The 22,957-nt window shown below is 47.1% G+C and overlaps 1 protein-coding gene across 2 annotated transcripts in view; it reads left to right on the top strand.

Moving 5' to 3' along the window:
- AGRN (agrin) overlaps positions 1-19,368 on the top strand; it is a 277,808-nt gene extending 258,440 nt beyond the window's left edge. The window contains exons 31-37 of one of the 2 annotated variants that reach the window (XM_081954875.1): positions 1,874-1,990; positions 3,843-4,032; positions 5,222-5,309; positions 12,335-12,367; positions 15,011-15,235; positions 17,043-17,146; positions 18,471-19,368. In XM_081954875.1, coding sequence (XP_081811001.1) covers positions 1,874-1,990; positions 3,843-4,032; positions 5,222-5,309; positions 12,335-12,367; positions 15,011-15,235; positions 17,043-17,146; positions 18,471-18,628 — 915 coding nt within the window. In that variant the 3' untranslated portion in view covers positions 18,629-19,368. The remainder of the gene's footprint in view (positions 1-1,873; positions 1,991-3,842; positions 4,033-5,221; positions 5,310-12,334; positions 12,368-15,010; positions 15,236-17,042; positions 17,147-18,470) is intronic. The other variant, XM_081954876.1, reaches the window with a different exon arrangement.
- The last annotated feature ends 3,589 nt before the right edge of the window (positions 19,369-22,957 follow it).

Raw genomic sequence — 22,957 nt, forward strand, 5'->3', positions numbered from 1 at the left:
TTGCATTTTGGGGATTCGGTTGGCGTCCCTACGCCCCGTTTTGGGTTCCAGGTTGGTGCAGGAGGTTTTCCAGGCCCAAAACGGGGTGCAGGAAGGATGCCCCCCCTGTGCCTGGAGGGTCTCCTGTACCATATTGGAAGCAAAAAATGGGCGACGGGGGGACAGGGCACGTGTGAGGGGGGGAGTGTGGGAGGGTCGGCACTCATGCACAGTGGGTCACACAAGCATGCGCACTGAGTCGCACGCACATGCACTGGGTGTGCCAGGGAGTGTCACACACACACTGAGTTATGGGTGCAGGCACGTAAGGGCACGCTTTCTGCGCACGACGACAAAAAGGTGAGCCATCACTGGCGTAGAATGGATGTTTCCTTTTTCCTAGTGAAGAGAATCTCTTTGCATCCACAATAATTGGTTGTGTGTTTCTTCCACTCCCCTTCCCATTTTCGTAGTTCGAGCCATTTTCCATCATTAATGCTTTTCACACATTAGATAGTTCCCTTTTAACACGGGGAATTTGAAGCCGCGATGGGGGCCCGTTGATAAAGGGGGCAAACACGGGTTCGTTAAACCATGGCTTACGATCGGGAAAGCTGAAGCAGTCCTTCTCGTCCCTCGCCACAATTCTCAACGTTAGATTTGATTTAGAATATCTCTGGCGGGACAGGGATGGGGGGGGGGAAATAGGACCAGATTCAATCTCTTAACAAGCTGTTGGCCTTGCAGCCGTAATAAGCTAATCCCCCTCCCCTTAGTAATACCAACTTTGATTGGCACACTTTTTTTTTCCCCCGTGGGTGAACGGAAGATTAAAGGCACCGAAGAAACCTACTAAAATTCTGTGGGGCTGGTTTGTTGCTAAATTGGTTTGCCGAGGATGCACGTCCCATCGCTTCCTACAACATGGTCTAATTAACCATCAGTTAAATATACTGGGGTTTGTTTTGGTTTTTTGCTATGTAAGATGCACCTGACCATAAGACGCGCTTCCGTTTTTGGCCTCTGCGCGTCCCCTTTTTAGCCTCTGCATATCCTGTTTTTAGCTGCTGCGCCGCCCGCCCCCCCCCCCCGTTTTTTGCCTCCGCGTGCCCTGCTTTTGACCTCCCCGCGTCCCATGTTCTGCCTCCGTGCGTCTTGTTTTTTGGCCTCCGCCCACCCGCCTTTCGGCTTCCACATGTCCCATTTTTCTTCCGCAGCCCAGTTTTGGCCTCCATGCGCCTCGTTTTTTACCGTCACGCGTCCCATTTTTGGGGCTCCGCCCACCTTGCTTTTGGCCTCCACGTGCCTCATTTTTGCTTCCGCACATCCCGGCCTCTGCATGTCCCATTTTCAGCCTCCGCGCGTCCCATTTTTTGCTTCGGTGCATCCCGTTTTCTGCCTCTGTGCATCCCATTTTTGGCCTCCGCCTGCCCTTCTTTTGGCCACTGCGTGTCCCATTTTTGTTTCCGCGCACCCCGGCCTCCTCATGTCCCATTTTCAGCCTCCACGCACCCTCCTTTTGGCCTCCCTGTATCCCATTTTCTTGCCCTCCACACAGCCTGTTTTCGGCGGAGGGCAAAGATGGGGGGTGGAGGCATAGAGGCCAAAAACGGCTAAAGGATGAGGAACGACGGATGGGCAGGGCTTTGGCAATATTCGCTCCCTTAGACGCACAGCCATTTCTACCCGCTTTTGGGAGACCAAAAAGTGCGTCTTCTGGAGCAAAAAATACGGTCATTCTAGAGGTCCGGTCCTCTATGAAAACTGTATTCTGCTGTAATCAATGTGTTTGCCTTCAAGGCGATCCTAAGAAGTTTGATTGTAGTGGCTGGATGCCATTGCTAGGTCTTGGTGACTTCCAATCAATTTTGTCCCTCCCTTCCCTTTTATCCAGTTGCCCCACACCTCCCTTAATTTGAAGGAACCCCTCTACGTTGGGGGCGCACCGGACTTCAGCCAACTGGCTCGGGCTGCCGCGGTGTCTGCTAGCTTTGATGGAGCCATTCAGAAGGTAATTCTATTCTATTCTATTATACCTATTCTATTATATTCTGTTCTATTTTATTCTGTATTCTATATTCTATTCTTTCCTTATTCTATTCTGCTTTCTATTCTATTATTTCCATATTCTATTCTATTCTACTTTATTCTGTATTCTATATTCTATTCTTTCCTTATTCCATTCTATTTGTATCCTATATTCTATTCTTTCCTTATTCTATTCTTTTATTTTATTCTGTATCCTATATTCTATTCTTTCCTTATTCTATTCTTTTATTTTATTCTGTATCCTATATTCTATTCTTTCCTTATTCTGTTCTTTTATTTTATTCTGTATTCTATATTCTATTCTTTCCTTATTCTATTCTGCTTTCTATTCTATTATTTCCATATTCTATTCTACTTTATGCTGTATTCTATATTCTATTATTTCCTTATTCTATTCTATTCTATTTTATTCTGTATCCTATATTCTATTCTTTTATATTATTCTGTATCCTATATTCTATTCTTTCCTTATTCTATTCTATTCTGCTTTCTATTCTATTATTTCCATATTCTATTCTAATCTATTCTATTTTATTCTGTATTCTATATTCTATTCTTTCCTTATTCTATTCTATTCTATTTTATTCTGTATCCTATATTCTATTCTTTCCTTATTCTATTCTATTCTGTATCCTATATTCTATTCTTTCCTTATTCTATTTTATTCTATTCTATTCTGTATCCTATATTCTATTATTTCCATATTCTATTCTGTTCTGCTTTCTATTCTATTATTTCCATATTCTATTCTATTTTATTCTGTATCCTATATTCTATTCTTTCCTTATTCTATTCCAGTCCATTCTATTTTATTCTGTATTCTATATTCATTCTTTCCTTATTCTATTCTATTCTATTCTATTCTGCTTTCTATTCTATTATTTCCATATTCTTTCTATTCTATTTTATTCTGTATCCTATATTCTATTATTTCCATATTTTATTCTATTCTATTCTACTCTACTCTATTCTATTTTATTCTGTATCCTATATTCTATTCTTCCCTTATTCTATTCTGTATCCTATATTCTATTCTCGTTGGCTGTATCCAAAATTAGGGCTGTGGGTTTGGAGCACTCTTATTGGGTTGGTCGTTTTGAAAGGGAGATTTTCACAGGGACTGATAACTTCATGGGGCACAGTGGTGTCCCCCCAAAATGAATCCCTAGCGCCGCGTAACAGAGTGAGCTCCCGTGACTTGTCCCAGCTTCTCCCAACCTAGCAGTCTGAAAGCACGTAAAACTGCAAGTAGAAAAATAGGCACCACCTTTGGTGGGAAGGGAACAGCGTTCCGTGCGCCTTCGGGAGTTGAGTCATGCCGGCCACCTGACCACGGAGACATCTTCGGACAACGCTGGCTCTTTGGCTTTGAAAGGGAGATGAGCACCGCCCCCTAGAGTCAGGAAGGACTAGCACAGATGTGGGAGGGGAACCTTTACTTTTAGGATAATTAGCCATGCTAGGTGAGAATTATGGCAATTCCATCAGGAAGGCACTAATCTGAGCAGAGATGATATTCAGCCGGTTCAGAGCGGTTTGCTAGAACCGGTAGCAAAAATCGTGGATGGCCTGGCCCGCCCGCCCCGGCTCTATGCTGTCCTATTTAGGCATGTTTTTTAGGCCGGGAGCATGCGAGCAAAGTGCATGCAAGGACAGCGGAGTGCATGTGGGGCGAATCAGCGGTAAGAAACCCACCGCTGAATCTGAGGTTGGCTTCTTTGATCTCTGGCAACCCGTTAGTCTCGTTTGATTAAAGTCTGTCATGAAGAGTCCAATTCTTCCTTCCTTCCTTCCTTCCTTCTCCAATGGCTCAGATTTCCATCAAAGGGACCCCCGTCCTGAAGGAAGAGAACATCCGCAGCGCCGTTGAGATTTCGCCTTTCCGCTCCCATCCCTGCACGCGGAAGCCCAACCCTTGCCAGAACAGTGGGAGCTGCCAACCCCGCCTGGAGAGCTACGAATGCGCCTGCCCCAGAGGCTTCTTTGGGACCCATTGCGAGAGAGGTGAGTCTGAGAAAGCTCAAGAGTCTTCTTTCTACTGGATCAAAGTTTCGGGTCTGGGGGAGCTCCCAAGAGCCATGATGGCACAGTGGTGAGAATGCAGTATTGCAGGCTGACTCTGCCCACTGCCAGCAGTTCATACCTGACCGTATGGCTTAAGGTTGACTCAGCCTTCCATCCTTCTGAGGTCGGTAAAATGAGGACCCAGATTGTTGGGGGCAATAGGGCTGACTCTGTAAACCGCTTAGAGAGGGCTGAAGCAGTATATAAGTCCGAAGTGCTATTGCTGCAAGGGCCATAGTAGCACAGTGGTGAGAATGCAATGTTGCAGTCTCACTCTACCCAACTGCTAGCAGTTTGATCCTGACCAACTGGCTAAAGTCGACTCAGCCTTCCATCCATCCAAGTTGGGTAAAATGAGGACCCAGATTGTTAGGGGCAATAGGGCTGACTCTGTAAACCGCTTAGAGAGGGCTGAAGCAGTATATAAGTCCTAAGTGCTATTGCTGCAAGGGCCATAGTAGCACAGTGGTGAGAATGCAATATTGCGGGCTGACTCTGCCCACTGCCAGCAGTTCGATCCTGACCTACTCAGGGTTGACTCAGATTTCTATCTTTCTGAGGTAGGTAAAATGAGGACCCCAATTGTTGGGGGCAAGAAGCTGACTCTCTAAACTGCTTAGAGAGGGCTGTAAAACACTATGAAGCGGTATATAAGTCTAAGTGCTATTGCAATAGAGGATGGATGGATGGATGGATGCTGTGGGGAGTGGATGATTACAATGCAGGATTGCAAGCTAACTCTGCCCACTGCCAGGAGTTTGATCCTGACCAGCTCAAGGTTGACTCAGCCTTCCATCCTTCCGAGGTGGGTAAAATGAGGAGCCAGAATGTTGAGTGGGGGGGAAGGCTGACTCTGTAAACCGCTGAGAGAGGGCTGTAAGGCCCTCTGAAGCGGCATATAAGTGCTAAGTGCCATTGCATTCTTCTCACGACGGGCTGGAATTGGGATTTTGAGGCAGGATATCTTCCAGCCTGAAATGATCAAAATTCTGGGTCTCTCCTTCCCCACTCCCCCCCAAAAAACAGAGATACAAAGCTTGCTGAGACACAGGCCTTACCGGCTGTGGATTATAGGGGTTGCAATCGGGCACCGGCGGACTGTTCTCAAATTTTGCTTCCATCCCTCTAGTCCTCACTGAGAAAGCAGCTGGAGACTCGGAAGCCATCGCCTTCGACGGCAGGACCTACATCGAATACCACAACGCCGTGACTAAGAGGTAAGGACCGGTGGGAGTGGAGATTTGGGGAGGTTAAAACCAACAAAAGAGCCCGAATTTAAAATCTGACCATAGGGAGGGAGCCCCGTTTCTTACAGGCCCTGCCTCCCTTGGGCGGAGCCAAAACCACAAGTCCCACCCACTATCTCAACCTTACCAATTTGGAAAACGGGAGGACTTTCAACTCCCAGAATCTCCCAATCAGAAACACTGTCTCGGAGCGAAGAATTGGGAATCCTTCCATTCACAAGCTCGGCGACAGAAATCTGGAAGGGGCTAATCTCTTCTCCCTCCCACTCCCTCCATCCTTAAGTCTTTGGCACCTTCCCCATTGGTCTGCCCTAGGCTTCCCCAAAAAGCACAAGGCAGAGTCCTGGTCCCAACAAAACCCCTTTTATTATTAAACGAAGGTGAATTCCTCTCATATTCAGCAAAGGCCTAGCAAAGTGTCTTTCAAAGGAGTATTTACGACCACCGACCTTATCTCTCTTGGAAAGCTGCCATGTCAATATTTTCCAAACAAGGTTTCTGTGCAAGCAAAGGCTGGGCACAGAGTCTCTGAGATTCAGGGACAGATCTTCACACTCCTGAAACGAATCTAAGGACCGAACGAACGGATTGTTTCCTGCAAAAGCCCACTCCCCTTTCACTCTTCTTTTATTTCCTATGGGAGGGGCCATTCAACGTCCACGTGTAGCTTTACTCCCAAGTCGGCCCTGATTTCTGAGTTGTTCTTTTCTTGTGGCAGCTCTGTGTATGCGCACACTGGGAACAGGCTCCAGCTGTTCCTCTGCCTCACTGCTCTCTAGCTCTGTAGGCACCTGCTCACTGCCAGACGGCCTCGTTCCCATCTCTGCCTCTGAAGCAGAGCCCTCGTCCGAGCCTTCCCCAGCCTCCAAGACTTGCCCATGCTTCCCCCCAACCTCCTCACTGTCCGACTCTGCTGCCAGCTCCACTGGGCACTGGCGGGCTATAACACCCATGTCCTAAACAAGGGACCCCAAGTAGAAGATTCATTCCGAGCTCAAAACCTGGAGGGCCACAAAAAATTAGCCTGTAGGATAGCGAAATCTTCCCCGTTTTCCTTAACCTCTAACAAATTTTCAGAAGCTCATGTGCAGAGTACAAAGCTGCGTTCTTTCTCCGACATCCGTTTTTTTTAGCGTAACCAGTCTGCAGATACACTGCTTCTGTAGAGGGAGGCTCCATTCAGCTCATCCAACCTATTGTGTCTGCCCACATGTGTCTGTTCGTGTACGTCTCATTCTGGGCTGATTAATCGTTCTCCAACCCCAGCCAGGATTTCCTGGCCGTGGGGGACTTGTACTGCTTCCAGGACAAGTGGAACTCAGTGGCTAAGATGCTGAGCTTGTCATTCAGATAATTCGGCGGTTCGAATCCCTCGTGCCGCAGCAGAGAGTGAGCTCCCTTGTCCCAGCTTCTGCCAACCTAGCAGTTCGAAAGCACGTAAAAAAAATGCAAGTAGAAAAATAGGGACCACCTTTGGGGGGGGAAGGGAACAGCGTTCCGTGCGCCTTCGGCGTTGAGTCCTGCCAGCCACACGACCCCGGAGACGTCTTCGGACAGCGCTGGCTCTTCGGCTTTGAAACGGAGATGAGCACTGACCCCTAGAGTCGGGAACGACTAGCACATATGTGCGAGGGGAACCTTTCCGTATACTGCTTCCAGTGGCGGGGAGTCCCTTTGGAGAATGTGATATGTTGTTGCTCTTTTCCTCCCCTCCTCCTTTCTTTCCCTCTCTCTGTCCTCAACCATCCTTGTGTTTCTGTTTGTTTGCAAGCCAACTGACCAATGAGATACCAGCGTAAGTAAACGCATCTCCCATCACTTTCTCATGCCTCCCGCCATCCTCCTGCTTGCCGGTCCATCCTTTGAACTCTCTTCCCACCAAGGAGCCTCTTGAGAAATTAACCCTTGGAAGTCCCAAGAAGACAACCTTGCAGGGTTGTCTGTCTGCTCTTTGCTGAAATCCAAGACACTTTTGCAAGTCCTTCTGTCCTTCCTTTGGGCCCTGGAGTTAAGAGTTCTTTTACGTATAATCTTTGGTGGGGGCCTTGGGCTTGGTGGTTTTTCGCACAGACGTTTCGTGACCGAACTAGGTAACATCATCAGTGCAAGGAGGGAAAGGGAGGGCGTGGGGTTGCTCGCATTTTATATATCACTAGCGCTGATGATATTACCTAGTTTGGTTATGATACACCATTGGGTACACCATTTGTCTGAAAAGGTATAGGGTTTCCTGCCTGAGCAGGGAGTTGGACTAGAAGACCTCCAAGGTCCCTTCCAACTCTGTCGTCCTGTTCTGTTCTATTCTATATTCTATTCCTTTCCATTCCATTCTATTGTGTATCCTATATTCTATTCAATTCTGCATTATATTCTATTATATTCTACATTCTGTACTATTTTATTCTATTCTGCATCCTATATTCTATTCTATTCTGTATCCTATATTCTATTTTTCCATATTCTATTCTTTCCTTATTTTATTCTTTCCTTATTCTATTCTATTCTGTATCCTATATTCTATTCTATTCTGTATCCTATATTCTATTCTTTCCATATTCTACTCTTTCCTCATCCTATTCTATTCTGTATCCTATATTCTATTCTTTCCATATTCTATTCTTTCCTTATTCTATTCTATTCTGTATCCTATATTCTATTCTATTCTGTATCCTATATTCTATTCTTTGCATATTCTATTCTTTCCTTATTCTATTCTGTATCCTATATTCTATTCTTTCCATATTCTACTCTTTCCTTATTCTATTCTATTCTGTATCCTATTCTATTCTGTATCCTATTCTATTCTGTATCCTATGTTATATTCTTTCCATATTCTATTCTTTCCTTATTCTATTCTATTCTGTATCCTATATTATATTCTGTATCCTATATTCTATTCTTTCCATATTCTATTCTTTCCTTATTCTATTCTATTCTATTCTATTCTATTCTGTATCCTATATTCTATTCTATTCTTTCCATATTCTATTCTTTCTTTATTCTATTCTGCATCCTATATTATATTCTATTCTGTATCATATATTCTATTCTTTCCATATTCTATTCTGTATCCTATTCTATTCTGTATCCTATATTCTATTCTATTCTTTCCATATTCTATTCTTTCCTTATTCTATTCTATTCTGTATTCTATTCTATTCCACATTCTGTTCTATTCTATTCTGTATCCTATATTCTATTCTATTCTGCATTCTAATCTAATCTGATCTAATTCTGTTCTGCATTCTCTTCCCTATTCTATTCCATTCCATTCTAAGGAAACGTCTGCAGAAAAACCACGAAGTTCAGAGAGCACCAAGGGCCCCACCGTTTAGACCCGAGCTACGAATATTTTCTCCTATCAGTAAATAATAATTTCCCCAGGGCCACAAGCACCCAATTCCATGCTGCTAGCTTGATCTAGGATCTTGGGTTTCTCAAACTTTAAGACAATGGACTTCAACTCCCAGAATTCCCCAGCCGGGGCAAGGAACCCTAACCTAGAGAATGAATGGATCTGAATACTTAGCTCACTAAAGCCCAGATTCCTTTCCTAAGATCTGAGAAATCGGCTTTTTTTAATGGGATCTGACCTGAATAGACCGTGCTGTCTACCACAACCGCCGTTCAGATCTCAGGCATCTTAAGACGAAGTGCGCCAAGCAGAGTACCGTACAGAGGGGAAATCCTCCCGGTTCGGCTTCGTTTGGCCAAACCAGTAGGGATGATTGTCCCTGGTTCTATGAACCGGTAGTAAAAAAAAAAAACTTCCGAGGATCGCAGCTCAGCTCATTGGAAGCTCCCCCCTACCCACTTTTTAAAGCATTTTTTTCCTACCGATCCGCGCGATCGTCGTAAGCTCTTTCCCCCCCTTTTTAAAGCATTTTTTTCCTACCGATCCGCGCGATCGTCGTAAGCTCTTTCCCCCCCTTTTTAAAGCATTTTTTTTTCCTGCTTATTTGCCTAAACCGGCAGGGGGGAAAAAATGCTTTAAAAAGTGGGGGGGGGGAGAGTTGACCACGCCCACCCAGTCACATGACACACACACACCCCACCAAGCCACGCCCACAGAAGCGGTGGGCAAAAAAAAAAAAAAGATTTCACCGCTGGTACCGCAGTTAACATTGAAAACTAAAATCAGCAATCCGAGATGCAACAGAGGCATGGTTTGTTCACCCTAATCTCGAAAAGGACCCAAGAAAATGGGAACTGGGAAATGGCCCATCCTCATTTTCTCCGCGACTTGGTTTTCCAAAGGAAACTGACAATATGGTTCTTTTTCTTGCAAGTGGAGGTGGGAGTGGGGGGAAATCAAGATTTAAGGCAGGGCTACTGGCCCCCTCCTCCTGCAAAATGCAAGTCTAAACAGACCTGCATTTATATTTATAAGCAATATATTTACCATGTGGGAACGCGGCAGTCCGAACGAAACCGGGACCGTACCTATAACAGAAATGGATCAGAAAAGAAAAAAATAATAAAGAACAAGTGGGAAATATTCAGTGGAAACCGTTGTGACATTTGAGGGTTTTTCCCCCACTTAAAAAATATTAATTTTTTTTTTTTAAAATTGTTCTCCAGACTTCACAATTTGAGCATCACAGCTTGTGAGCTCAGCTTTAGCAAAGTTGAAAGCTCTCTTAGGGGACTTCAGATCCAACGCGGAGGGAGAAAAGTTTTCAACTTTTTCCATATTTGGGGAATTGAAATGTCTGGAATAAAACGCCCTTTAATGGAAACTATCTGTTGCCAAGATTCTAAGTTTGGGGGTCATTTTCCTCAAGCTTTATGTGGGGACGGAATGTTGGGTCATCCTCTGTCCTCAAAATCTTGATTATCCCTTTCTTTTTCTTTTCTCCTTCCTTCCCTTCTCCCTGCCTCTCTTTCTCTCTTTCTTTCTTTTTCTCTCTTTTCCCCTTTCTTTCTTTCTTTCTTTCTCTCTCTTTCTCTTTCTTTCTGTCTCTTTCTCTCTTCCTTCCTGCCTTTCTTTTTCTCTTTTTCTTTCTTCCTTTCTCTCTCTTTCTTTTTCTTTCTTTCTCTTTCTTTCTTTCCCTTTCTCTCTTTCTTTCCCTTTCTCTCATTCTTCCTCTCTTCCCTCTTTTTTCTTTTTCTCTTTCTTTCTATTGTTTCTCTCTTCCTTTCTCTCTCTCTCTTTCTTTTTCTTTCTTTCCCTTTCTCTCTTGCTTTCCCTTTCTCTCATTCTTTCTCTCTTCCCTCCTTTTCTCCTTCTTTCTCTCTTCCTTTCTCTCTCTCTCTTTCTTTTTCTTTCTTTCTCTTTCTCTCATTCTTTCCCTCTTCCCTCCTTTTTCTTTTTCTTTCTCTTTCTTTTTCTCTTCCTTTCTCTCTCTCTCTTTCTTTTTCTTTCTTTCTCTTTCTCTCTTCCTTCCCCTTTCTCTCATTCTTCCTCTCTTCCCTCCTTTTTCTTTATCTTTCTCTCTTCCTTCCTTCCTTTTTCTTTCTCTCTTCCTTCCTTCCTTCCTTCCTTCCTTCCTCCCTCTTTCCTATCCTATCCTTTACTCCTTCCTTCCTTTTTTCTTTCTCTTTCTCCCTTCCTTTCTTTCATCACTTCTTTCCCTCTCCCTTTCTTCCTTCCTTCCTTCCCACATATGTCCAGCTCTTGAGTCTCAACACCTGAATTAGTTTCAGAGAGAAATCCCAATTTGCATTATTGAAATAATGACGTGAGATATGAAACGGAAGGAAGGTGTGGGTGTTAATTTGACTTTCTACTTACTTCCCTTCTCTCCCCCTGTCCCTCCCTTCGTTTAACTCTCATCCATTCTAACCCAAGACTATATGAGTTGTTTACAATGTCTAATCTCCCCTTGCTTGTTCTCCTGATTTACAGTAATTCCTCGAGAGTGTAAATCATGCAAAAGGTTTCCCCCTGCCACACATCCATTGGCACTGTGCCAAACTCTTCCAGAGTTGAACTGCTTTCGATACGGAACACCCCATTTCAAGCTTGAAAAAGGGTTACCGTATTTTTCGGAGTATAAGAGGCCCTTCCCCCCCCCCCCAAAAAGGGTGAAAATTTGGGTTCGTCTTATACACCGAATGTAGCCCCTCCCATCCGCCAGTCCCCACCCTTTGGCCTCCCAGCAATTTGCCTCCTTGCAGCAAACAGCCTGTTTCAGTTTCAGCTTCAGCCCAGCTTGATTAGCACAAACAGCTGATTATTGGATGGATTGGCCTCCTGACCATCAGCTGTTTCAGGCTGCAGGGATTGCCATTGCCTATTCCCACCTCCGAGTGCCCCATTTTCCACCCATTCTGATCCCTGCCTCCTGGAACAAGCGGAAAATGGGGCATGCAGAGGCCGAAAACAGGGCACGCGGAGGTAGCATTAGGCTATGGCAATCCCTGCACCTGAAACAGCTAATCATCGGGAGGCATATCCAACTGACAATCAGCTGCTTGTGCTAATCAGACTGTGCTGAAGCTGAAACAGGCTGTTTGCTGCAAGGAGGCAAATTGCTGGGAGGCAGAGGCAGAATTTTTTTCTTGTGCTAATCAGGCTAAACTGAAACTGAAACAGGCTGTTTGCCGCAAGGAGGCAAATTGCTGGGAGGCAGAGGCAGATTTGTTTTTTCTTGTGCTAATCAGGCTAAACTGAAAAAGGCTGTTTGCTGTTTGCTGCAAGGAGGCAAATTGCTTGCAGACAGAGGCAGATTTTTTTTCTCGTTTTCCTCCCCCAAAACTAGGTGCATCTTACACTCCGAACAATACGGTATTTCAGGCTTGAATGGGTTGCTCTGCATTCCAGACATGTTCTTGGGCTCCGTCCTGTTTTGACTCCACAAAACATTCGGCACGCCCCAAACCGAAATCACCCAGGTGCCCTGGAAATATAACTTCTCCCAGATCCGTACCTGGAGAAAGCCACCAGGATGGCTGGGGTTTCATAGGGACTAGCCGCTTTCCCGCCTCGATCCGTTCATAACTTTTATCCCGGTGCTTAATGCATGCATCCGCTTTTTTTTTCTGCTTCTAAGTCCCGATGCTTTGGATTATCATCTGGACCTCAGGTGAGTCTTGTCAAAGCAGATGTGCTTGCATCTTGTATCCAGAGCTCGCCGCCGTTCTTTCTGTTCCCCTCCCCCCCCATGTTGACGTTCCGCTTGGTTCACCTGCATGGTCGCTCCAGCCTCAACGTTATTTCCTGTTTCTTACAAATTCCATAGGGACGTGGTGGCTCAGGGGCTAAGACGCTGAGTTTGTCGATCAGAAAAGTCGGCAGTTGGTCGGTTCGAATCCCTAGCGCCACCTAAAGGAGTGAGCTCCCCGTGACTTGCCCCAGCTTCCGCCAATTTAGCAGTTCGAAAGCATGTAAAAAATGCAAGTAGAAAAAATAGGAGCCACCTTTGGTGGGAAAGGAACAGCGTTCCGTGCGCCTTCGGCGTTGAGTCATGCCGGCCACATGACCACGGAGACGTCTTCGGACAGCTCTGGCTCTTCGGCTTTGAAACAGAGATGAGCTCCAAGGAGATAACTCTGATTAAACCCCAGTTAAAAACTAGGATCCTTTCTCAGGCACACAAATACAATACAATACAATACAATACAATAGTAGAGTTGGAAGGGACCTTGGAGGTCTTCTAGTCCAACCCCCTGCCTAGGCAGGAAACCCTATACCGTTTCAGACAGATGCTATCCAACATCTTCTTAAAGACTTCCAGTGTTGGGGCATTCACAACTTCTGGAGGCAACTTCTGTTCCACTGATTAATTGTTCTCACTGTCAGGAAGTTTCTCCTCAGTTCTAAGTTGCTTCTCTCCTTGATTAGTTTCCACCCATTGCTTCTTGTTCTGTCCACAGGTGCCTTGGACAAAGGCAGCTTCCTTTCTCTGTAGGCTGTACCCCCAGCATCTGGGGCCATTGGGGTATACTGCCTCTGAACACGGAGGCTCTACTTATTTGCAACGGCCGCCGTCTCTAGAGAAACTTTGGAATAGGGGTGGTTTTCAGCTCCCGATTTTTAAACAGCCCGTTTCCTCTTTAATGCTCCAACCCTGGAGGTTTTTAAGAACATATCAGATAACCATTTGTCAGAAGGGGTGTGGGGTTTTTTGCCTAAGCAGGGGGTTGGACTAGAAGACCTCCAAGGTCCCTTCCAACTCTCTTATTTCTATTCTATTCTTTCATCTCAAATAGTTTTTGCTCAGAGCGATCTATTTCTCCCCTGTGGGGGCAGGGGGTGGGGGAGTGAACAGTGGCCTTGTAACCCCGTGTTGTGTCTTGTCTTGTGTTGTGTAGTTGTGTGTATCCGTGTGTGTAGTGTGCTCTGTGAAATGCTTTCAACTCTCTAGCTGGGACGTTTGATTTTTCTCTGCCGCCATCCAATTTCTCAAGAAGAAGAGATACCTTGGCAGGGAATAAACCGATCTTAAGAGAGGTTATCTTAAGAGAGTTAATCGGTCATTTGATTTTGCGCTTCAGGCATTAAAGGGTCCCCAAGATCTAAAATTGCAGAAATCTACAACACAGCCTTTCAAACATAAAATAAAAACTTGAACAAATTGGTGGGCAATGTTAACTTACCGCCACAATTAACCCCGACATTTCTGCTGCTCAGTGAGACGTGTGTTAAGTGAGTTCTGCCCCCATCTTATGACCTTTCTTGCCACCGTTGTTAAGTGAAACCCTGCCCTGGTTTAGTTAGTATAATAATCTTGGATTCCCCCATTGATTTTGGTCATTCGAAGGTTGACAAAAAAAGGACCCCCGAACACTGCAACCCGTCATAAATATGAGTCAGTTGCCAAGCAGCTGAATTTTGATCCCATGGCCATGGGGATTGCTGCAATGGTTGTAAGTGTGAAAAACGGCCGTTTGTCACTTTTTTATCAGTGCCATTATAACGCCGAACAGTCACTGATTGAAGTGCTGTAAGTCTCTAGTGTCGTACGATCCAGGTGGAATTTCAAATCATATTGGAACTTGGGTTTGGTGAATCTGAATTTAACCATGATCCGTTTGGCTTCTGGAGGGACGCGGCGGCTCAGTGGCTAAGACGCTGAGCTTGTCGGTCCGAAAGATCGTTCTCCAACCTCACCCAGGATTTCTTAGATCTCCTGGCCGTGGGGGACTTGCTTCCAGGACAAGTGGGACTCAGTGGCTAAGATGCTGAGCTTGTCATTCAGATAGTTCGGCGGTTCGAATCCCTCATGCCGCGGCACAGAGTGAGCTCCCTTGTCCCAGCTTCTGCCAACCTAGCAGTTCGAAAGCACGTAAAAAATGCAAGTAGAAAAATAGGAACCACCTTTGGTGGGAAGGGAACAGCGTTCCGTTCGCCTTCGGGCGTTGAGTCACGCCGGCCACATGACCACAGAGACTTCTTCGGACAACGCTGGCTCTTCGGCTTTGAAACGGAGTTGAGCACCGCCCCCTAGAGTCGGGAATGACTAGCACATATGTGCAAGGGGAACCTTTCCATATCCATATATTGAGCCATCCACTGCAAATGTAGAGTTGTTCAGAACCAAAATTCAACACATGGTTTAGGGCCAGACATAAGCAGACCGATGACTTGACCGTTGAAGGCCTGGGAGAGGCCAGGAGAGTTATTCTGGTCTGAATGGAGTGGGGGGGGCTTTGGGTGAGCTCCAAAAGTGGGGAGAAAACCCTCTCTCTGCTTCCCCAACTGACTTCTCCCGTCCGTCCCAATGCAGCGAGAAGGCCCTGCAGTCCAACTACTTTGAGCTCAGGATCAAAACCGAAGCCACTCAGGGTCTCATCCTGTGGAGCGGGAAGGGTCTGGATCGATCGGACTACATCGCTTTGGCCATCGTAGACGGCCGGGTCCAAATGACCTACGACCTCGGCTCCAAGCCCGTGATCTTGCGGTCTACCGTCCCAATCAACACCAACCAGTGGATTCAGATCAAAGCGTCCAGGTGAGACATCGTAAGCTCATCTATCCCTTTCGCTGTTGGAAAAAGGATCATAGCTTAAACTCCCGTGGCCATTAGGGGGGGATCTTCCTTAGACGGGTGCAACGGAAAGTAGGAATAACGGGTAACTCGCTCAATAGTAGTAACTGTGAGAAGGGATCTTGGAGTCCTAGTGGACAACCATTTAAATAGGAGCCAGCCGTGTGCAGCAGCTGCCAAAAAAGCCAACACAGTCCTAGGCTGCATCAACAGAGGGAGAGAATCAAGATCACGTGAAGGGTTGATACCACTTTATAAGGCCTTGGTAAGGCCACACCTGGAATACGGCATTCAGTTCTGGTCGCCACGATGTAAAAAAGATGTGGAGACTCTAGAAAGAGTGCAGAGAAGAGCAACAAAGAGGATTCAGGGACTGGAGGCTAAAACATAGGAAGAACGGTTGCAGGAAGTGGGTGTGTCTAGTCTGATGACGGTTCGGTGGTTCGAATCCCTAGCACCGCTTAACGGAGTGAGCTCCTGTGACTTGTCCCAGCTTCTGCCAACCTAGCAGTTTGAAAGTACGTAAAAATGCAAGTAGACAAATAGGGACCACCTTTGGTGGGAAGGGAACAGAGTTCCATGCACCTTTGGGAGTTGAGTCATGCCGGCCATATGACCCCGGAGACGTCTTCGGCCAGTGCTGGCTCTTCGGCTTTGAAACGGAGATCAGCACCGCCCCCTAGTGTCGGGAACGACTAGCACCTACGTGCTAAGGGAACCTTTACCTATCACTCAGATAAATCTGTGCCACTAAAACAACGGCTCAAGTCAATCTGGGAAGTCGGGTTTTTGAACTTTTTTTAAAAGCCCCACTGTGAGTTGTTCACACTCCACAATCTGGAGATGAAAGCAGAGATCTGTGACAAAAGAAAAACAGCAGCTAAAGTGGAGCTGTTGCACTAACAACGACGGTAGCATTTGGCTCTTGTCTGCCCTCTGAGGCTTGTTTGGACGTCTGTTGTGAACTCTTGGATCTCCGAGACATTAACCGTTCACCTCTGGCCTTCCAGCCATTCCCACCACCACCCCTTGGATCTAAATAAAAATCTCACCAGGGCGGGAATCCAGGGGAAAGATGAGTCGTAGCCCACCCCCCCTGGTCTCCATCAAAAGGGACTTTTTCCTTCGGGGTTTTTTTTTTTTTAGGTCTACCACAAGTCCAGGCAAGTTATTTGGAGACACTCCCAGGATGAGTCGGCCAAGAGCTGGGAGGGATGAGCCAACTTCTAGAATGATGCTTGCTTGGCAATCCTATTGCATTTCATTCCAAAATACAGAGATCATTCCAATGTAAAATAAGAGGAGAAAGAGGGGATTGAAGCGCGTTGTGTAAAATAAATATAGGACTGGGCTCTATATTTATGAAAGCGTAACAACGGAAGGAGGGAAAGGAGAGAGCAGAAGAGAGAAGAGAGGAAAGGAGAGGGGAAGAAGAAAGAAGAGGAAGAAAGGGAGGCGCAGTAAGAGTAGGAGAGAGGGGAGGAAGAGGGGAGAGGAAGGGAAAGAAGAAAAGAGAAAGGAGAGGAGGAAAGAAGAAAGTAGAGAAGAAGGGAGGGTAGGAGAAAGAGAGGGAAGACGAAGTAGGCTTGTTGCAATATAGGATGGATGTACAGGATGGCAGGAAAGCAATCTGGAATATATTATTATATCTCTATGGGAAGAATGGCGTTATAAATGTTAAAGGATAATGTATAACTCTAGTAGTATTTATGAGAAATGAATATTTGCAAAATGTATGCATTGCCTTGTTTTTTCCCCACTCTTCCGGCAGAGTTCATCGAGACGGGTCCCTGCAAGTTGGCAACGAGTCTCCCGTCATGGGTTCCTCTCCCCTTGGAGCAACCCAGCTGGACACAGACGGGGCCCTTTGGCTGGGTGAGTCCGTGAGCTTGACCACATCTATTCCGCTCCGCCTCCTGCCTTTGATCCCCAGAGCTAGGGTGGGGCTTCACTAGCAGCGGTGGCTCCATCCCAAGGACCTGCCCGTAGATTTCCACTGTTCTCCTCTCCTCTGCCTTCTGCGTATCCGCAGAGCTAGGATGGGGCTTCACTAGCAGCAGCAGCTCCTCCATCCCAAGGACCAGCTCATAGATTTCCACTGTTCTCCTCTCCTCTGTCTTCTGCGCATCCGTAGAGCTAGGTTGGAGCTTCACTAGCAGCGGTGGCTCCTCCATCCCAAGGACCGGCCCATAGATTTCCACTGTTCTCTTCTCCGCTGCCTTCTGCGCCTCCGCAGAGCTAGGATGGGGCTTCACTGGCAGCGGTGGCTCCTCCATCCCAAGGACCAGCCCATAGATTTCCACTGTTCTCCTCTCCTCTGCCTTCTGTGCATCCGCAGAGCTAGGGTGGGGCTTCACTAGCAGCAGCGGCTCCTCCATCCCAAGGACCAGCCCATAGATTTCCACTGTTCTCCTCTCCTCTGCCTTCTGTGCATCCGCAGAGCTAGGGTGGGGCTTCACTAGCAGCAGCGGCTCCTCCATCCCAAGGACCAGCTCATAGATTTCCACTGTTCTCCTCTCCTCTGTCTTCTGCGCATCCACAGAGCTAGGTTGGAGCTTCACTAGCAGCTCCTCCATCCTAAGGACCGGCCCATAGATTTCCACTGTTCTCCTCTCCTCTGCCTTCTGCGCATCCGCAGAGCTAGGGTGGGGCTTCCCTAGCATCGGTGGCTCCTCCATCCCAAGGGCCGGCCCATAGATTTCCACTGCTCTCCTCTCCTCTGCTTTCTTTGCATCTGCACGTCAGGCTTTGGACTCAGCTGTTCCTCCTCTTCCTCATCAGCCAACTCTGGACCTGGGGGCTGTGGACTCTCTATCTGAGGGCTGACTGATGGCCCAGCCTTTGTCTCTCTCTCTCTCTTCCAGCTCCATTTCCTTTTCCCCCTTGGAGCTCTCAGGTTGCCTTGATGCTGACCCTGATTCCCACGCCTTTTCCTCCTCTGATTCAACTGTTGATAGGCCACAATATCCTAGCTTGACCTAGGCAGGGCCTTCTAAAGAATGCAATCGTCTTAATACCCAGACATGAGCCAGGATGTGGGTTGGGTTCTCCAGGTGGGGTAGAGTATCTCTCGGCTCTGAAGCCTCCCGAGAAGGTCTCCAGGTCATGGATGGAAGAACCTGGGAGACCCGGAAATCGTGGCTTAGCATGGAGCTGGGACCTCTTGTCTTGACCCTTCCTCCTTGTCCTCTCCTCACAGGTGGGTTGGAGAAGCTCAGCCTGGCCCACAAGCTCCCCAAATCTTTCCTCACCGGCTTCGTGGGCTGCCTACGAGACGTGGTGGTGGACCGCCAAGAACTCCACCTGGTAGAGGATGCTTTGAATCACCCCACCATCTTGCACTGCGCAGCCAAATGAAGACTCCCTGCTTCTCTCTCTCTCTCTCTCCCTCTCCCTCTTCTCTCCCCTCCGCTCGGCTATTGCTGTAATTATTTTCTATTTTTGTAAAACTTCTTGCTTTTTTATATTTTGGGGGGAGGAGGGAGGGACAGGAAGAGGGGGGAAAAGCAGGGAGACGAGGAAGAAGAAGAAGAAGAAGAAGAAGGCGGCTCGCGAGAGGATTCGGTCGGAGAAAAGAACATTATTTTGGGGGCTACTGTTTGGTTGCAACATTATCTCGCCCGTCGGACTCACAAGGAGCCAAGGCCTGGCAACCCAGCCAAGCTTCGGAATGTGACCAAGGAACAAAGTTTCCCCCCTCCCACACACCATTTTGCTTCCGGGGCGGGGCGGGGGGGGTCACCGTCCACTGTAAATGTCACTCATACTTGAAGTCATTCTTTTTTTATTATTATTATTGTTTTTAATCAGGTTTATTATTTGTTTTGAAGAGATTGGACTGCCATTGGTCAGAAAGGCTGTAGGGGGTCTCCTGCTTGAGCGGGGGTGGGGTGGGGGGGGTTGGACTAGATGACCTACAAGGTCCCTTCCAACTCTGTTCATCTCTTCAATCTGTTTTGGCCGACACCAACGCTAAAGGGGGGAAACCGAAGACCGCAGACAGAAGGGATTGCCCGAACTGTGGCGACTCTGGAACAAAGGAACAGCAACTCCCCTACAAACTCAAGGGGGGTGGGATTTCCCACACATCCCCCCCCCCAAATAAGCCAACAGGGACTCACTGCCAAAGTCCAAGAAACTGGACTCTCAAGTTTTCACACACACACACCCCAAAGCATCCAACTACTCCTTCAGTCTTCACCGGGCTCCCTCTGATCTTCTCGTACTCGCTCTTAGAATGACAAACTGCCCAGCAATGTGTCTTGTATGTAAGTGTGTCTGTGTGTGTCCATACACACATACACACACACACAAATCTATCCTTTATCCTCTTTTGACAGAAGCCACAAGAGATTTAGCTCTCGGTAGCAGTGATGAGGAACGGCTTTGCCGGATAGACAGGATGGTCTCGGAGGAGTAGGCAAAGGCATTGGGGGAAGGAGTTAAAACCAAGGTTGTGGGTGGCCCGGAGATCAAACAGCATCCCTTAAACCAGGGGTCGGCAACATGTGTGGCTCTGGAGCCGCATGTGGCTCTTTTATCCCTCTGCTGCGGCTCCCTGTCGCCGGTTGTCTCCAAAATGGATAGGGCTTTCGGTTAGAACAGGTAAAGGAAAAAGGACGCCACGCTAGGAGGAGACTCTATGGTGGGGGAACCGGACTTCCGGTCGGCAGAGGAAAAAGGACGCCGTGCTAGGAGGATACTCTATGGTGGGGGAACCGGACTTCCGGTCGGCAGAGGAAAAAGGACGCCGTGCTGGGAGGAGACTGGTGGGGGAACCGGACTTCCGGTCGGCAGAGGAAAAAGGACGCCGTGCTAGGAGGAGACTCTATGGTGGGGGAACCGGACTTCCGGTGGTCTGCAGAATTGAAGGGGGGGGAGCTTCTGGTTAGGACCTTTGTGGCTCTTTGAGTGTTTAAGGTTGCCGACCCCTGCCTTAAACCTTCAAGGCGACGAGCATACCTTTCTGATCCAGAATCTGAAATCTCCAAGGATATGAGCTTAAAACGTTTTCGGATCCAGAATTCATAATTCACAATGATAATTCATTGGTGGGTTCTTTTATTATCTGTAGCCTGGGCACCAGATCTTGGATGCTCCCTTAGATCAAGCCAAGTTGACCGTCCACCCGATACCTGCCAAATAATTTTGAAGACATTTCAGAGCAGCAAGCGTAGTGTCGAAATCCAAGGCAAAACATTGCTCAAAGTTCCAGTTGATTTCAGAGAGCCAACGTTGGCACATCTGGTGGCTGGTTGTCTTAGATGCCCGTTTGACTGCTCCTTTATGGAAGAAAAATATTTTGGGGATTTAACCGTGCCCTCACCGACCCTGACAGGTGTCTAAAACTTGAGTTCCCAGTTTTACACACATGTACATAATGCAACATACATGTGCCCCATTTTATTTCTCATGACTCATCTACGACGCTCTTCGGGGAAGGGGAGGGGCAGAAAATACATACCTATCTTATCTTATCTATAAATATATACATATATATTTCTATGGTGTGATGTGTACAGGCAGAATCCGGTGACTTCGTCACGCTCCCTCTCCTACATTCCAAATCTTTTGGAGACACTTTCAATTTTGGGGACGTCCTTGGCAAGGAAATTTGGAACGTCCCCTTGGGGGATGGGCAAGCGGTGTAAAATTCACGGAACGCAGCCCCTCCCTCCTCCGTCACGTAATGTCCTACAACGCCCTGAATTGGGTGGCAGGGGGGGAAACTGGCAACTCCGGGTCAGGTTGATGGGATGGAAGAGCGGTTGGGTTCATCGCATCCTTGGTTGCTTATGCGACAAACCGCGAGGCCTGCTTTTCTTGCGTTATTTTTAATCCGGCTCGGTTCGTTTTCCGTTGAAACTGGCTACCGAGAGAGACGCTTGTGGCCGCTGGTGACTTATTCAGGCAAGGAAAGGGATACTTGAGGATGCGGTTTGAATTTATTCACTGCGGTCATTCAACCCTCCCCCCCAACAGTTCCCAGGAATCATTGCAGCCGTCGTAAAGGCGCTGAAAATAGAAACAATTTGGATTGCTGTACAGGCCTGTTTTTTTGCAAACTTGCCCAACGTAGAACTAATTTCCTGACTGAAAACCAAGTCAACCTTGCCTTCAAAAGGTGTGGCAGCTCCACCACTGGAGGCTTTTAAGAAGAGATTGGACGGCCAATTGTCCGGAATAGTATCGGGCATCTTGCTTGCGCAGGGGGTTGGACTAGAAGACCTCCAAGGTCCCTTCCAACACATATTCTGTAAGATGAGAGGACTTCAATTCTCCAGCCAACATTTTATCCTACATTTTATGACACAGTGGTTAGAGCGCAGTACTGCAGGCTCCTTCTGCTGACTGCCGGCTGCCTGCAATTTGGCAGTTCAAATCTCGCCAGGCTCAAGGTTGAATCAGCCTTCCGTCCTTCCGAGGTGGGTAAAATGAGGACCCAGATTGTTGGGGGCAAGAGAGGCTGACTCTATACACTGCTTAGAGCGAGCCGTAAAGCACTGTCAAGCGGTATATAAGTCTACGGCTATCCTTTGAAAATGGCTGGGAAAATCCAATTTTCCCACTGAGTCTCCAATGAGCCGAACCGTTTCTGACTAAGCTGCACACTTCCCTTTCCACCTCATGCGATGGTTCTTAGTCCGGTCCAGTTTGGCAGTGAATCTGAACATCAGGGTCTCAGTTTGTGTGTCCCCCCCCCTCCAAATACAGACATGCCTTCAGCTGGGAATTCAAGACTGGATTTGGGGTTCTTGATGTACTTGGAGGAGAATAATATGAGTGCAAGAACACAGTGGCTGTACTTTTCAGTGTGGCCTTATTTTGTCTCCGGCGCTCCATCCTACTCAAGTCCCGAGACCCGGGAATGCTAGGAAACTGCCACCTCCCTAAATGTGAAAGAACTGGGTTAATTAACCTCAGCCAACGGTTACTCTCTGATTATCGGGGACTCCTTTTTACCAATTTGATCGCTTAAACATTGACTTTTCTGTGGTGCTGGGGGGGGGCCTAAACAAACGCACACAAAACCAGGACAGAGGTGTGTTTCAAACTAAAATAAACATTTAAAAAAATGGGAAACAAAGCATCTTCACGTTTCTTTCAAAGCGAGACAAACTCTCAAGCCAATTTCCAGGTGTTAGGTGGGGAGAGGGGAGGGCTTTTCGCCTTCAACACCTGCAGGAAATTTCCACAAAAAGAAACATTTAGGATGGTTCTTAAAATGTAGTGCAGAATCTCTGCCCCCACCCCCACCCAAGGGCTCTTTGAAACCTGGCTAAAATGACCTTTGCAACTCAGCTAAATGAGTAATCGGTAAGGCATTTGATAAAGTAAGCCATCATTTGCTACTTGATAAAGTAGAAAAATGTGAGTTAGACAGCATCGCCACCAGATGGGTTCATAACTGGCTGGCCAACCACACACTGTGAGTAGTCTTCAATGGAACTTCGTCTGCATGGAGGGAAGTATGCAGTGGGGTACCCCAAGGCTGTGTTTTAGGCCCAGTACTCTTCAATTATCTTTATCAATGATTTGGACAAGGGGATAGATGGGGAACTCATCACATTTGCAGATGACACCAAGCTGGCAGGAATTGCCAACACTCCGGAAGATAGGTTTAAGATAAAGAAGGATCTTGATCTAATAAAATGAAATTCTATGGTGAAAAGAGTAAGGTTCTAC

The sequence above is a fragment of the Natrix helvetica genome (assembly GCF_964273705.1).
Source record: "Natrix helvetica genome assembly, chromosome: 5".
In the NCBI taxonomy this organism is placed as follows: domain Eukaryota; kingdom Metazoa; phylum Chordata; class Lepidosauria; order Squamata; family Natricidae; genus Natrix; species Natrix helvetica.